The sequence below is a fragment of the Aythya fuligula genome, chromosome Z (assembly GCF_009819795.1).
Source record: "Aythya fuligula isolate bAytFul2 chromosome Z, bAytFul2.pri, whole genome shotgun sequence".
Classification (NCBI taxonomy): Eukaryota; Metazoa; Chordata; class Aves; order Anseriformes; family Anatidae; genus Aythya; species Aythya fuligula.
In genome coordinates, this window is record NC_045593.1 from 23,173,449 (window position 1) to 23,188,197 (window position 14,749).

The 14,749-nt window shown below is 37.4% G+C and overlaps 1 protein-coding gene and 1 long non-coding RNA gene across 4 annotated transcripts in view; both read left to right on the top strand.

The window, feature by feature from the left end:
• The window catches only part of LOC116500379, a 42,431-nt gene extending 38,526 nt beyond the window's left edge, over positions 1-3,905 (top strand). For both annotated transcript variants that reach the window (XR_004254303.1, XR_004254304.1), the window contains exon 3: positions 3,876-3,905. This is a non-coding gene — a long non-coding RNA (uncharacterized LOC116500379). The remainder of the gene's footprint in view (positions 1-3,875) is intronic.
• Positions 3,906-3,907: 2 nt separating this feature from the next.
• The window catches only part of ERBIN (erbb2 interacting protein), a 77,687-nt gene continuing 66,845 nt past the window's right edge, over positions 3,908-14,749 (top strand). For both annotated transcript variants that reach the window (XM_032205314.1, XM_032205315.1), the window contains exons 1-2: positions 3,908-3,932; positions 14,098-14,295. In XM_032205314.1, the coding sequence (XP_032061205.1) occupies positions 14,107-14,295 (189 nt within the window). In that variant the 5' untranslated portion in view covers positions 3,908-3,932; positions 14,098-14,106. The remainder of the gene's footprint in view (positions 3,933-14,097; positions 14,296-14,749) is intronic.

Below are 14,749 nucleotides of genomic sequence, written 5' to 3' on the forward strand. Positions count from 1 at the left end.
TGTGTTACTCTTTTTTGAAATCTAACTCACTGTAAGGCACAGATTTCACACCAGTCTAGCAAGTTGTGACTGAGTAAGAATCTTGCCAGTAACCACTGGCAATAAAACTTCTTTATTATTGGTGTATATGAAATAGTTGTCTGCATTGCTACACACTCTCCTGATGTTTACTAAAAATATTCTGCTGGTTTTAATCTGACACAAGGCAGTCCATAATCATCAAAATTTACTATTCTCTGGCGTGATTTTGATCATAATGCAGTCAAGTTGTAGAAATGATCTAGATTTTTTTCTTTATTTCCGAGATTATTGCTACTGTTATAGGGTAATTTAGTGTGGTAGAGCATGGAAGTTACCAGTCATTTTTTTTTCTCTTGTTATTTGGTTATTGTTATCTTTATTTGGGCAAAACCTGCTTCACTGAGGACAGTGATACTAATTGCGCACAGAGTTGCGCTACCTTGGTCTCATTTGGAACCCCTCATCTTCCTGGTATCTGTTCAAAGTTTCCCTTTTCAAAGTAAAACAGTGTAACTACTGTCATTGCCCTAAAAGCGTTCCTATTTTTAAAAGGTGGATTTTAGCGTCAGTGTGGATTTACCTGCTCAATTTATGTCTGTGCTGTGGATAATCTTGATAAATCTGAATTCTTTTTAGCTGAACATACTGTCTTTGTCACTGAACATGAATGGATGTTTAAGGACAATATAGATAATTCTGCTTTTGTGACACTCTTCTGGTATTATTAAAAGAAATAATTCACCTTTTTTACTGTTTTGACTATTTTAAATGGAGGGTGATTGTCATGGGCTGAAAGGTTGCCTGAAATGTGTCTGAAGCAATCAATTAAGGTATTTCTTTTCCACCCTGCCTTAGATGAAAAGTGTAACATTGTGATTACCTCCCTCCTCCCCCTCTCTTCTTTCCTCCCAGCACGTGGGAGAAAGTAAAAATTGCTTATGAGTTATTCATTGCCATTCAGCTGACTGTGAAGTATTACCCTATGTCCTGATCCGTTTTAAGTTTGCCCATGGTGTTCTGGGTACATCAATATCCATTCAAAGTCTTCCAATAAGCAATTGAAGCAATTCAAGGAATAGTGAGGATTTAAGGTGAAATGTGTTTATGTGAAAGTTGTAGTAAGAAAGAAACACGTAAACACAACTGCTGGGCTCACTTTACTAAAACCGGTGATGAGAGCAGCATGCAGGACACAGTGTGGTGGCAAGAAGAGCTGCACTGAAGCAGAACAGCAGTCCCATCTGGCAAGCATTTTCTAGTACTGGTTGAATTATTACACAAAAGGAAGGATAGAAAGAGGAAGAACATGATAGTTCTGCCAGTAAGTGTATTAAGCATAGTGTTAGCACTTTTATGCAGTGACTTTGTTAAAGAAACCTGACGGATCAATCTGCTGTGGTTGGTAAAACATGCCAGAGGAGAGTTGAATAAAACTTCATAAGGTGTTTTTATGATAAGGCAATTTATCACTAGTCACATAAAGCCACTCTTACCATTATCTGCAAAATAAGTAGCAAAGTGACTAAGAAAGAGAACTGGTTGAGATCCTGGTGTGTGGTTACCCTGTGCTCCTCAGAATATCGATGTCTGTTTTCATTGGGAATTTATTGCACTTTTCTGTAAAATGGACCTGGACTGTAAAAGCCTAGAGAGTTCCTGCTTTTGGAGACTCAACAGCACTTACAGATGTAGTTACAGCACTCTCTTGGCCATTCTCTTCTGATTCAGGCACAAGTTTATCTGATTTAGTTTGATTCAAGTGACGTTAGGATAACATTGTTTGCAGTGAGTTCATTGTTCTCATCTGCTTCTGTAACTGCTGTGTTGTTCACTATGTAGTTCCTTCATCTTTAAAGCAGAACGACTTGGTGTGTATTCCTCCTACCATGTGCATGCATCCCAGTTTCTGTAACATCTTCTTGGGACAGTTGGAATTGGATGAGTTCCTTGTGCTTGGTTTTGAAGTCCGCAAACATTTCATGATTTGGTAATGGCTCCCTACCACTGGAATTTATTCTCTTGGGCGTTTTGAGAGAGACAGCCTAACAGGTGTCAGGAAATGATGCAAGAGTAATCTCCCTTTGTTTATTGTTTTTGTGATGATTATGGAGCAAGTTATTTCTTTGATCATTTTTCTAGTCTGAATGCTCTGCCTGTGAAGTCTGGACATTTTGCCTTTTTCTTTTCAGAGACACAATCCCCTGATGGTCTTACTGTCAGATCCAGGCCTGCGCTGCAGTTTTCTCAGGATTAATTCTGTTTATTTTAGTAGAGCCACTGCAAACCTGCATTTCTTCCATTTGAGAGCTTTGTGTACAGTGCCTCTAAATAGATTTTGCAAAGATTAGTTTTTCAGTATGAGCAAAGCATTATGAAAAGGAGAGAAGCATGCAGTTGTGACCGTTTGACATAGGCTCTCCTCTAGGATGCCAGGTTTCACAATCTGTTTTGGTCCCCGCTGTCTTTCTTGATTTTTTTTTTAATTGTCTTGAGTGCAGCTATTACATATTTCTGATGCTGGCTAAAACGATAGACGCTTTTTGATCAGGAAACTCATTAGACTTGAGGCTTAAATATTACTTTCACCTATATTGTTTTTTGTCCCTTGCTATTTACATATCCTGGTAATCCTTCTATTGAGAATAAATGAGAATAATTGAGAATAAGTATTGAGAATATTTATCCAGTATAGTGCATTGGAATCCATGTGGCACAAATGCACTAAATGGCACCAGCGACTGTTGAGTGAGGAACAGGACAAGTAACATGTGAAAGCTGGTTACAGCAAAATCTTGTTGTGTTGATCTTGTTTCCTCTGAGTTAATTGTTCTGTGATTGTGCTGCTGCTTGCTTCTTAATCTAGACAAAGTAGCTTTCATTTCTCCTGGAACAGTTTTGATTTTAAACCTGTTTTAGAGTTTTGTTTTTTTGGGGGACATATTTATGATGCTTTTTATAATGGTCTGATTCAGCTTGTTATTGGAAATAAGTAAGTTGTAGATCCATTTATGGGTGAATCCCTTAAATGAGGCTACTACCTGTGCTCCCCGCAATTTTATTTTACTTTTCCTAGGTTCTACAAATTTGACAGATTAAACTTTACCAGACTCAGCTCCTTAGCTATACATGACTACGTGTTCAGTTAGATGATCTGTTTGTCTATGCTGATATTTAATCCCTCTAAGAGATGTTCTACTTCCATCTGTATTTTTAGGCCAAGTTTACTCTTTGCAGAGGTCTACCCAGTAATTTTGAATATGATTAGTTGAATGTGCTGAATGTGTTTTTGTTTGTAATTGTTCTAATTCAGTGAAGATAGCATTAGTTATCTGCTGTGCCTTACTAAATGTGTTGCAACTTTCTGAAGAAATAATCTAAAATTAATGGTGTGGGACAAGTGTGGATTCCTCATGTTCCATTGATTCCTCATGTGTTTTGTTAACTTTCTTCAGAATTGTGCCTAAGAGATATCTGATGTAAGCAATTTAATAAATGCAGCAATTAAAGATAGAGATGAAATAGAAGAACTTTGTAAGTAAAACACTATAAAGTAAAAATAGAAAAAACAGTGATATTCTCTATCTATTGCACAAAATAGTTTTTTCCCCAAGAAGTTTGTATTTTTACTGTTTTGAGATAGTATTTCAAGTTCTCTGAACTATTAGTAGCACTATAGTAGATTCTGAACAGCTGTAATAGTACTATAGTAGTCTCTGAACTACAATTCACAAACATTCAACTTAAAAAAAATAAATGTGAAAGCAAAATAAATACACAATACAACGAGATATCAGTTTGTGCTTATCTGGTATGGATAGGTGTGACTAAAATTTTTATCCCTTTGTTTTAAACAGAATGTTGGCTTTGAAAGCTCAGGGAAGAAGCAGCAGGGAGAAGAAAGTAACACAGTGGTAAGTACCATATTTTTCTTTCTTTTACACTACACAAAACATTAAAACATAGATCCTGTTTTTTATTCGTACAACATAATAATCACCTCCTAAGCACTTGCATTTTACTCTGCGTGAGCTCTTGTTCTGAATGAAATTTTTTGTTTGTTACAAGTATTGGTTTAAGAGCCAAGCGAATTATGCTTATTTACAAGGTATTGTGTGCTTATGCGTATGTATGTGTGTGTGAGTGTATATATAGAAAAGAGAATATAAAGGAAGCTAAGCTGCAGGAGAGTAATTCTGTTTTGAAGGTTAAAGTCCATTATTAAATGTTTTGGTTTGTGAAGGATTAGCATTTCATACTGCTTTTTAAAATAAATTTATTTAGTTCTTAGAAAAGATGAGCACATTTTCCAAAAAATTTTGGATAAACAATGCTTGAAAAAAAATGCTTCATTTACTTGTTGGGACTCTTACCATCCATTTTTCTGGTTTGCATGGGAGAATATTGTATCATATAATTTCTCTCTTCTTCGTGTATTAACATTCTTTACATAGATATTATACTTGAGAGTATTAAAATTAAGTCAAATACAGTTCATTTTTTTTGTTCAAAGCTCTGGAAAGGAAGTGTGTTCAGGATCAGTTTCGTCTTTAAACGATGCCATGTGGATGGCACTAAGTTGATTTTTGCCTAATATTTTAAGGGTGGCTAGGTGCAGGTATTTCTCATGAATAAAAAGAATACCCAACAGAATATTTTGTCTTCAGAACTTCTGTATGAATGTCTACAGAGTGCTGCCCTTCCCCTCCCCCAAGCCAACCAAACAAAAAACAACCTTCCCCCTTCCCCTGCCCCCTTCCTTCACCAATGTATGACAGCAGCTTCCATCTGCTTTGATTTTATTAATAGTGCTGCTCGGATCGTGGAAATAGGAATAAATATTGACACTCCAGTGCCTGTAATTATGGAACTTACTACGAAACATCAATTTTAAACATACAAAATCTGAATTTTATCTGGCATTGCTACAGACAATGCATAACTTAAGGAGACTGTGCACATGCTTCTATCTCATTTTTTCCTGCTTTTTGTGTAGTCTACAGTGCTGTATGCTTCCTGTGCTTTGGCATTCTCTGCTGAGCTAAGAAATTGCTGTTGCTGTGCTGCCTCAGCTGTGCTTACTACTCCATAAGGATCGCTGCTTCCCATGGGCAAGTGACTTGCAGTGCCTTTTCCCTTTTCCTTCCCATATGCTGTTTCATCTCTTTCGACTGTTGTTATAAACGGAGGAATTAAGACAGCATCTCTTCCTCTTTGCTTGAATAGATGTTGACAGTATGTGATACACAGCATTTACTCATACAGTAGATCCAGACATAATCTCTCAAAGGACTAAACCAGAAGCATAAGCGGTTTAATATGGTTTTATACCTCTTCCAGCAGGCTTACAATCTCTTAGTCTGTTTGTTCTGTGTATTTAATTTTCATTGTTTTCTTTGTATAGAAAGTCAGGAATTTGTTCTCTTTGTTTCTGTGGATCTTCTCCACATCAATAATGAAAGAAAATTGAGTTATTTCATGTAGTAATTAGTGGATTTTGAAACCAAAGTGCTTCTGAGATATCTTGGTACAGCTAGCTCTACCAAGTATCTGTGATTACTAGCTCTACAGCACTGGAATAGCTGTACAGCAGCTGCATTTATTTGCATTGTGTGTTTAAACAAAATGGGAGAAAGTGGCAAATGGAGGATGGAGTTCTTTTTAATATACTAGTGGGATAAATTAATCTATTTCGTATTTCTACATATATATGTTCTAAATTCAAGAATATGCATTCAAAAACAAGAATATGCTTTCAAGAACCAAACATATCTGTTCCATGTTGTGAAGGAATTTGTTAGCCATTTGCAAACCTCAGTATTGAAATATTGATATCATGGCTTTAAAAAATCTTGGGTTTCTTGTGAAACACTGAATGTTTCACAAGCCTGTGAGGGGCTAAAGTTCTCTTCATTGTTCAGGTTACGACAGTAGATACCCTTGAATTTGTATAGCTTTTTTGATTTGAGGAGAAACGGATGAAACTCAAAGTGGTTTTTAAAATCAATTTATTCCTCTTAATGTTCTTAGTAACACTACAAATACCCAAAGAATACGCAATCAAGTCAAACGTCAGAAATGTAGCTTGGATCTATTGCTAATTTCAGCAACATTGTTAGTGGTATACAATTAGAGACCATTCTTCAGATGAACGACTCGCTTGGATAGTTTGACTGTTCAGATGGAAGTTAGTTTCTAGGGGTGGCATGGCAAAAACACAAAATGAAATATGTGAGAACTTAAAACTACCTGGGGTGTAGGATATAATACCTTTTCAGGTGACAGCAATTCGATGGCACAAGTGCAATAAACATTCTATGTACTTGTCTGCTTAATGAGTTAGTGTTAATACAAAAAGTTAAAATTACAATTGTTTGGGTATTTTTTTTATTTTTTTATTTTTTTCTCTAAGCTTAACCTATAATTTTCCTTGTTCTGTTTTTTTAAGGTTGTTTCTGTAATGCATCTTGCCTTAAATTATAGGTCTGTATTCTTTTATACCTGTGCCTTACTGATACATTGGTCTAGGAATATAGCAGAGTACTGACTCAGTTAAAGGCTGTGTTTAAAGCAGAATATATTCTTATTATGGAAGTATGCAAGTATTTGTCAAGAGTTTTCTTGCTTCTTTTCTGTTTAAAAATAGTTAGGTTGTTTTATTTTTATGAAGTTGGATCTGTTTTTGTCATTGTTAGGCTTTTGACATAAAAAGGTCAAGTGCTGACTGCTTTGTTATATTAATACCTTTTTATTTATTTTTTTTTACATTTACATAATCCAGCACAAATAAATGTTCCAAACAAATAAAAACAGTGAATTGAAGTCTAGTTAGAATTTACTTCATAAAATAATAGAAATGGAAGATTTCAGCAAATGTCTGCAGAATTCACACTTGGCATTGATTTCCTGGGAGTTACCTGAAATTCTTGCTGTGCTGCCCCTTGGAGTTGGGTGTATATTTTGTGTTATGCTGTGTGGTTTTTATTTATGTTGTTGGTTTGGTTATAGTAATTATAGTCGCTGAGAACTTTGAAAGTAGTTAACTCCAAGAGAAGCTTTGAGTTTTGTTACTAGTTTTTGTATTTCAGCAAATTAGGCACAGTATCAGTGATTTTGTTTGTATCCTTGTAGCTGTTGAAACAGTAACCACAAAACTGACTTCTGCCCTCTCTGTTCCCTTATTTTCTTTAACAACAACAAAAAAGAAGTGATAAGCATCCCTCATTTTTATATTTAACAAGTGGTTGTTGTTATTACTGTATTTACTATCATGTTCCTCCTCCTGTTGTTACCATTCACCATTGTTGTTTCATGAGTAATGCCTTTTATTTCATTTGCTCTGAATGCTGTATGCAAGCAAGTACAATGTGTTTTTTGGTGTTCCCTGCCTTTGAGAGGACATGCAGCCGTGAATGCAGTTGAACATTGTATTCATATCAGGAGCAGGGAGACTCAGGCTATAGCTTCACATTAAAATGGTGAAATGGTTCCAAAAAACCTTTTCATAAATCTGTTCGCTATTGCTTGTTCTCTCCCCCTACTGCAGCACTTTGTTTCATTGGTTTGTCGTTTGTCTGAGTGTTTGCTGGTTTCGTTCAATGAAGCAAATGACAAAAACAGTCTGACTTTGAAAAAAAAATCTCTACATTTTTTGTTTTGTTTTGTTTTTTCTAGAAGAGGTGGAAAGAAATAGCACGGATGGGAGGCAAGAGGAAGTGAAAATACCTTAACTTGGTGTTGTCACCAAATGAGGTTTTGAAACCACAACCAGAGCATGCCAGTTGCATTTAACAAGAGGCAGTCTCCTCACAGTACACCCTTTCTTTTGATGTTTCAGTTTCTTGTCAGAGTCCATCAGGCTCCAGAGCCATGCTTTCCTCTCACGAAGAGAGCAAGAAGGGTTGCTGTGGAGCAGGTGTGTGGGTCAGGGTTTGTGGGTTGCACAGGAATCTCGCTGTCCCCTCCCCGCTGTGAGAGGAGAGATGCTTTTGGGGGATGCCCGAGCCAAACCGTCCCCTCCCCAGACTCTGGCTCTTTGCTTTCCTGTAAGAGCTGAGGATGTTCCCAGTTCCTTACAGTATGAATATGTTTACTGTTTACCCGAATTCTTGAGGGCTAGAGCTCTTGTTGGCTGGAAGAGCTTGGTTTAAGTTGTGCTGGGAGTTGACACAATAGAGCCTCTTTTAACATCAAGCAAACGCCCTATATCTGGGCATGTGTTGTGGTGCGTGTTGCTGCCTTAGGAAGAGAAAAGCCTGTAACATTTCTAAAGACAAATCAATTCATGTTTTTCTTGCCAATGCCAGAAACTTCATTTTGTACCAATTTGCTAGTGTAGAAGTGATGGTTTTTTTGTTGTTTGTTTAGTGGAGTAAACAGGATTCATAAAAAACATACAAACAACAACATTATTTTCTTCATAATCCTGTTTCAGTAATAATTTGTTGGGGCATCTGTCAGTTGGCCAGATAAGCCATCCCGAGTCTATCAGGCTGCTGTGCGTGCCACTGCCTGCCCTCCCCTCCCCCAGTTTTTTCCTTTCCTGTGTTTACACATCCTCTGCTCCGTGATTCTGTGCTCATCTGTAGGTAATGGAGTGGGCTAGAAGGAGCCTGACCAGATATTTTTGTGCCGGGTTGTTCTTGCCTTTCTCTATAAACATCTGATGACTGGTTTCATTTTCAGCTCTGCTGCTGATGTAACTGGTAAACACCCTTCAGAGAGGCTGGGGGGGGAGGCTCCTTTCACCAGCTTACAGCATGAGCGGTCACATCCTGTTAGCATCAGACAGGAAATTTCAGCAACTAATGGCACAATAAAACTATTGCTTTTAATGCCAATTAACAGGGATTAGGAACAAAATTACTGTGAATTTAGATTCTATTTGTAACCAGCACGAGTTCAGAATTCTCAAAGCAACATGATAAGTGTGTGTGTGTTTTAAAATGTTTATCAAAACACAGCCAGACATGTGTTTAAACAAACTTGTCCTGTGGTGTGCTGGTGCTGTTGGGCTGCCGGGCACTCGGGTGACGGGAGTGTGTGGGGAATTGCTGAGGAGCTCCAGGAAAGCATGATGTTCCACTGGCTGACATGCTCCCCGAGTGTCTGAGTTATTAGTTTGTAGTGTGTATCCAAGCCTGCTGTTGGTCTTGTTTTCTTTCATTGATCATGGTCTTTCAAACCAATGTGTTGCTTTTCTGCTTCCAGTGGTTTTATTCTGTTCAATGAAGATGTCTCACCATTTATGCATTCAGCCCACTGCTGTTTCAGTGTAGATTTGCCAGAATTACAGCGTTTGCTTTGCCCTAGATTCTCCAGTAATCTTGTCTGGATGTTGTATTAATTACACAGTATTCTCCAGTTGTTCCTTCACTGTTTATTAGCAAGTGTCACTGCTGAAATTCAGTCTCTAGTTAACGAGGTTGATAAGACTTAAACTAATTCAAGCAGTCTTCGAAGTCTTAGATGTACTGCAAGTGTATAGAAGGTTTTAAGTGATGGATGCTATTAAGATGTGATTTGACTTTATTTTGATTGCTCTTATTTTTGCACCACAAAATTAAATGTTGTTTCGATAGCACCTCTTACAATTTTATTGATTCAAATACAGTGGGAAGGCAAAATAAGGAAAACAAACTTTTCTGAAAATGGCAAACCAGCTGAAACTAGTTACTGTCTTTGTTAGACTTTACTGCTTTGGTTCTGTTTTTGTGATGGCATGCTTTAAGTGTAACAAGGTGAGCTAGTTTCTGGAAGTACATTACTGTGGGGGAGTTACAGCTTCGCTCTTTAAATTGGAAGTCTTGATACATTAGTTGTATTAATTTCATAGTATGGTAAACTACTAGAAAAGGAAAAACTTTCTTCCTTTTATTTTTTAATGCAATAAGTACATGCAAAAATAGTAGGAGCACAAATGAGTAAAATTCAGTGGCAAATAAGATGAACAACAGCAACTTACAGTTTTATTTATGTAAATAAATTGAATTGTTCTTTGTATGCAGCATGGGCATGGCTTCAAAACTGAAAAGTGGCATTTTTTTATTTATTTTTTTTGCATTTTCAGGCAAAGCTTATTCAGATGTGGATATAAATACTGTCTTTCGGTTTTGGGTTATTTTAGTAGCCTCCTAAAAGGACCTATGTTGCAAACTTTGTTACACTTTTTTGGGGAAGAAGATTGCAAAACTGATCAAGTGTTGATTGTTTTATGTCTTCGTGGCTACCAAGTCATTCAGTTTATTTTTTTAAACTGAACTACAGTATATGATACTTCTTTTCTTCATACTGTTTGCTTGAGAAGCTGAGTTTTTTTCTAAAGAAATCCTGCACATCTTTTGAATTGCTGTTATTGGTAACCTATCCTACTGTTGTGTTTTTTTTTTTGTTTTTTTTTTGTTTTTTTTTTTTCCCAAATGTCGTTGAACAACATACTGCAAATTTATAACTAATTTTTTCCTTCCTACATCTTTCCTTCCTTGGCTATCTTGCAAGTTTACTTGCATATCTAGAGTTTTTGTGATGATCCTGTAAGAATAAATACAGTATATATTGTATTTTGAAAACACATCTCTTTTGAAAGATATATCTCCAAGAATATACTGTTGTGGGAAATAAAAAAGATCTCATCCTCCCCACCTCCCCCAACCCCCAGAGAAAGTACTGAGATGAAAACTTAGATGTAGTACTTAGATGAAAACTAGGAATTTACATATAGATTTAATAGGCAATCTACAAATTGCAGTGAAACAAAGAACTTCATTGTAAAATTTTGCAGAATGGTTCCTTGTACAGCAAGTTCTGTAGAAAAAGAGATGTTAGGCAATATAATCGTATATGTTAGGGTAATTGTTGGAAGTATGATTTTCTTTTCCTTTCCTTTTCCTCCTTGTAAAAGCTTTTATCTATGCAAAGCTTTTAAATATAGACTGTCTTTATATGTGTGCACAGACAGTATAGTTTCATGTGTTGTCTCTATGTTGTGTTTCATTTACATCAGTAAAATGTTAACTTTGTCTTCTAGTAGATTTTTGTTTGTTGCAGTGGAGGGTTGATAGATGTAAATAAATCAGAGGCCAGTAATGGATGCTTCTTGTGTTGTTTGAGCAGTTGGGGGAGGGGCAACATGTTTGTTTCTGAATGCAGAGAACCTTCAATTTTAAGGTTAGAGAGTTGATTTAAAAAAAAAAAATAAAAATGTATTTTTAAATGACACCAATCACCCTTTGATTTATCTGTTTAGCCTTGCTTCTTTCTCCTGCACCTTGAAAGTGGCCACAGTCTCAAACTGGATAGAGTATATGAACTGATATCTATCTAGATAAACAGATATAAAGTAGAAAAAATGAGATGAAGCTTTAGTATGGGTGATAGTAAATAAGTTGTGGCATTACACATCACAGCAAAACATCTTTGTTCTCTTACTCCCTCTGGTTCTGACCATACTGGTTAGGCACTCCCATTTCTTTTTCTCATGTATCATAAAATGCTTGATTTGTCTCACAAATTTGAGACTTGATGGAATAATTAGTCTTTGCCACCGCTGAAACCCTAGAGGAAAACCTGTCTGCACAGTCATCATTACCATCAGGATATAGGCGGGTAAACAGATAACATTTTTCTTTGTCCTGGTTTGTGTAGTTATTGTGGAACTTGTTTCCTATCTATTCTGATTATAGAGTGGTGTCTTTTTCCTCCTACTCCCTCACGAAGTAAAATAACTGTACCAAGACCCTAATTTTTCCCTCTGTTGGCTGCTAACATAGAAGTTTAATTGAAAAAAAAAAAAAGTATCTATGGATCTAAGTTTATTTAAATATCTATGTTTATATGAACCATGTAGTTAACTCTTGCTCTGTACACCAAATTTTCAGCAGTTGAAGTGACTGTATGAAGCAAAGTTACTGATGGCTCTAGCTAGTTTGATGTGGGTGTGCCTTTCCTTGCCAGACTTCTGGTAACCAGCTTGCTGGTACAGTCTCTGCTCCAGGTCTTGCTGTTTGCAAGGCACGTGCTCTTCTATTGGTACTCCTCTTTGAAGAGGCTGCTTCTTGCTGAAATTTTTCCACAGCTCAGTGTATCTCTGAAATAATACAGACCGAAGTGAGATGGTGTTTCTTTTTCAGTTAAAGGCTTTTCTGTTTGTGAATGTTGGCAGTGGGTTTCCTCTCATGTCCACATTTGCAGCCTCAGAGCCCTGGAAAAGGAAGGCGCAGGGGTAGCTCTGTCCTGCTGAGCACATCCGCCCTGGCAGTGCCTTTGGCATGGGGCTGTGCCGTGCTGAAGCCCGTTCCTGTGGGAGAAGCAGGAGGAGGTTACGCTGTTCCCCTTGCTGACTCGCCTTCTGTGGGAATCCCCAGCAGTGAATCTGCAGCCTCTGAGCTATTTGCACTGGAACGCCGCTACATATTTCTATTTTTAAACCTTTTTCTTTAAACAGCGGGGATGGGGTTTTATGGGGTGTCAAGTCTTTCACTGCACGATCAACAGTGTAACACAATCCTAGCAACCTTGAAGTATTGTTAAAAAAGGGGAAGTCTTGACTTCCCACCATCTGATCAAGAGTTTTCTTCTATCCTTCTAATGGATGGTACCATCATCTGTCTGTATCCAGCCTGAGTGGTGAGCTGCACTTATATTTAGAGAAAATACCAAAATGCAGCAGCCCCCCCACTCTGTTGTCATATAAATTAAGCTGAAGTATTTGGCAAGCTGGCTGCTCATAGGAAAACCTAAATGCATTACCTTTTTCTTGTTTTAGCAAGACCAGAGGTTCTGTAGTCTCTGACTTCATCCTGCACAGTGGCCAGGATATTTTACTGTATTCCTGTATTACTGTTGGCTAACCAAACTGTCTGTACGTTAAAGTGCAGTCTGCTAGATGTGTCTGAAAGACTTTTTTTGCATTTGGAGAAGAAAGCTTTCTGTCACTAGCCTAGAACATGAAAAGTAATTTCTGCAGTTCCAAAAAATGGAGCTTAAATGAAAAAAAAAAAAAAAAGCCATATTTTAATTTGGGGTGTTGGCAGTTTGAGAAAACAACTTTTCATCTCTGTTTTGGAAAATTATATATTTTTAGACCAATTTCCTGAGGAAATGAAGCTTACACCATCATGTCTGTCAGTCTGTACATGTTGGTCCTTCCTGAAAAACCGAGTCTGTCATTTGATTTCAGCCAAACCTGAAAGTGAGGTGACATTTTGAAGATTTCTTCTGAATTTTGTGAAAATTGTTTGCTAATTAGAGGAAAGAAACCTAAACTTATGCTCCTGCTGAGGAGAAAAGAGGCAGAACTTGGCGAGTGTACACAGTCACTAATCAGCTAGCCAATTTGTACAATTTAGATTTGCCATCTCCTGCTGAGTAGGAATATGTAGAAGCCATGGAGAATAGAGAGACTGTTCTAGCAATGGGGTGAGTTAGAGGGAAAACGACAGGTTTCCATAGCAAAATGAGTTTTGTTAGTTCCAGCATGCACAGCAAGATGAGTTGAAGTTTTCCATACTGACTGAAATTGCAAAAAATTGAAGGAAGTGCTTTATCTGGGTACTTAGAAACCTTTTCTTTTAAATAAATAGGCAGAACATTTGGTGGAAACCATGCTGGCTACTTGAGTAAAATTCTGCCTTTAAATGAAGGATTTGAAATTAAGGTACACAAAAAAAAGTGTAGCTTTTCTATAGCTAAATTTTAATTCTCAATAAACGGTTGATTTAATTATATTAACCAAGGCTGTAAAAACATGATTGACATTTAAGAAGTGCTGCTTCAAAATTCTCTGCTTCTGTGTGATGTTGGGCTATGTTGGCAGTTGACAAGTTCCAGGCTAAATTTTGGCTTCATCCACTGGTGTCTGTAGGCGTTTCAACCATATTTAATGCCGTTGTGTTCTGTTCAGTTTAGAAGAAAACAAAGACGTTCTCCCTACCCTCCTGTACCTATAGGCACACGTACGTATACACTTCTACTTCTTTCTTGAACTATTTAGCAGCCAGGAGAAGTTTGAGAAGCTGTCCATTTAAGTTCCTGTAGTTGTCTGGTTGTTTTTCCTCAGTGTACCGATTTTCTGTCTTGCAGTGCCTGAAAATGACAACGAAGCGGAATCTGTTTGTGCGGCTGGTGCCATGCCGCTGCCTGCGCGGAGAGGAGGAAACAGTTACCACACTTGATTATTCTCACTGCAGCCTGGAACAGGTGCCTAAAGAGATTTTTACTTTTGAAAAGACCTTGGAAGAACTCTACTTAGACGCTAATCAGATTGAAGAGCTTCCAAAGGTAGGTTGCACAGTTTTCCTTTTTGTTACATCTATTAATTCTGTTGCTTCATAGTTGCTGGTAGTGTTTAGCTTCCCACTTCATCTTGTAGGCTGCAGTTTGCCAAATGCTTTTAAACAAAGTTTGGTCCTGGAACAGGCAGTCTTGGTAGAAAGAATATTTATGTACTTCAGCTGGACCAGTTCCCTGTGCTGCCTTGGGGTGAAACTGCTTAAACAAGTGATCCAGCCCAAGAGGAGAAGCTAGCTGGTGCAAAGCAGAAGAGGCAGGCTAATTTATTTCTGTGGCGGTGTCTGTTTAAACTGACTAGCACTATTCAACAAATTGCTGCATTATTTTGAATCTCTGATAATACACGAAGATTAGAAGAAGCAAGATTAATGTTTTATTCAGATCTCTGTGCCCACAAAAGACAGCTACAGTCCGAAGTATTCACTTGAAGTCCTTGCTTTTT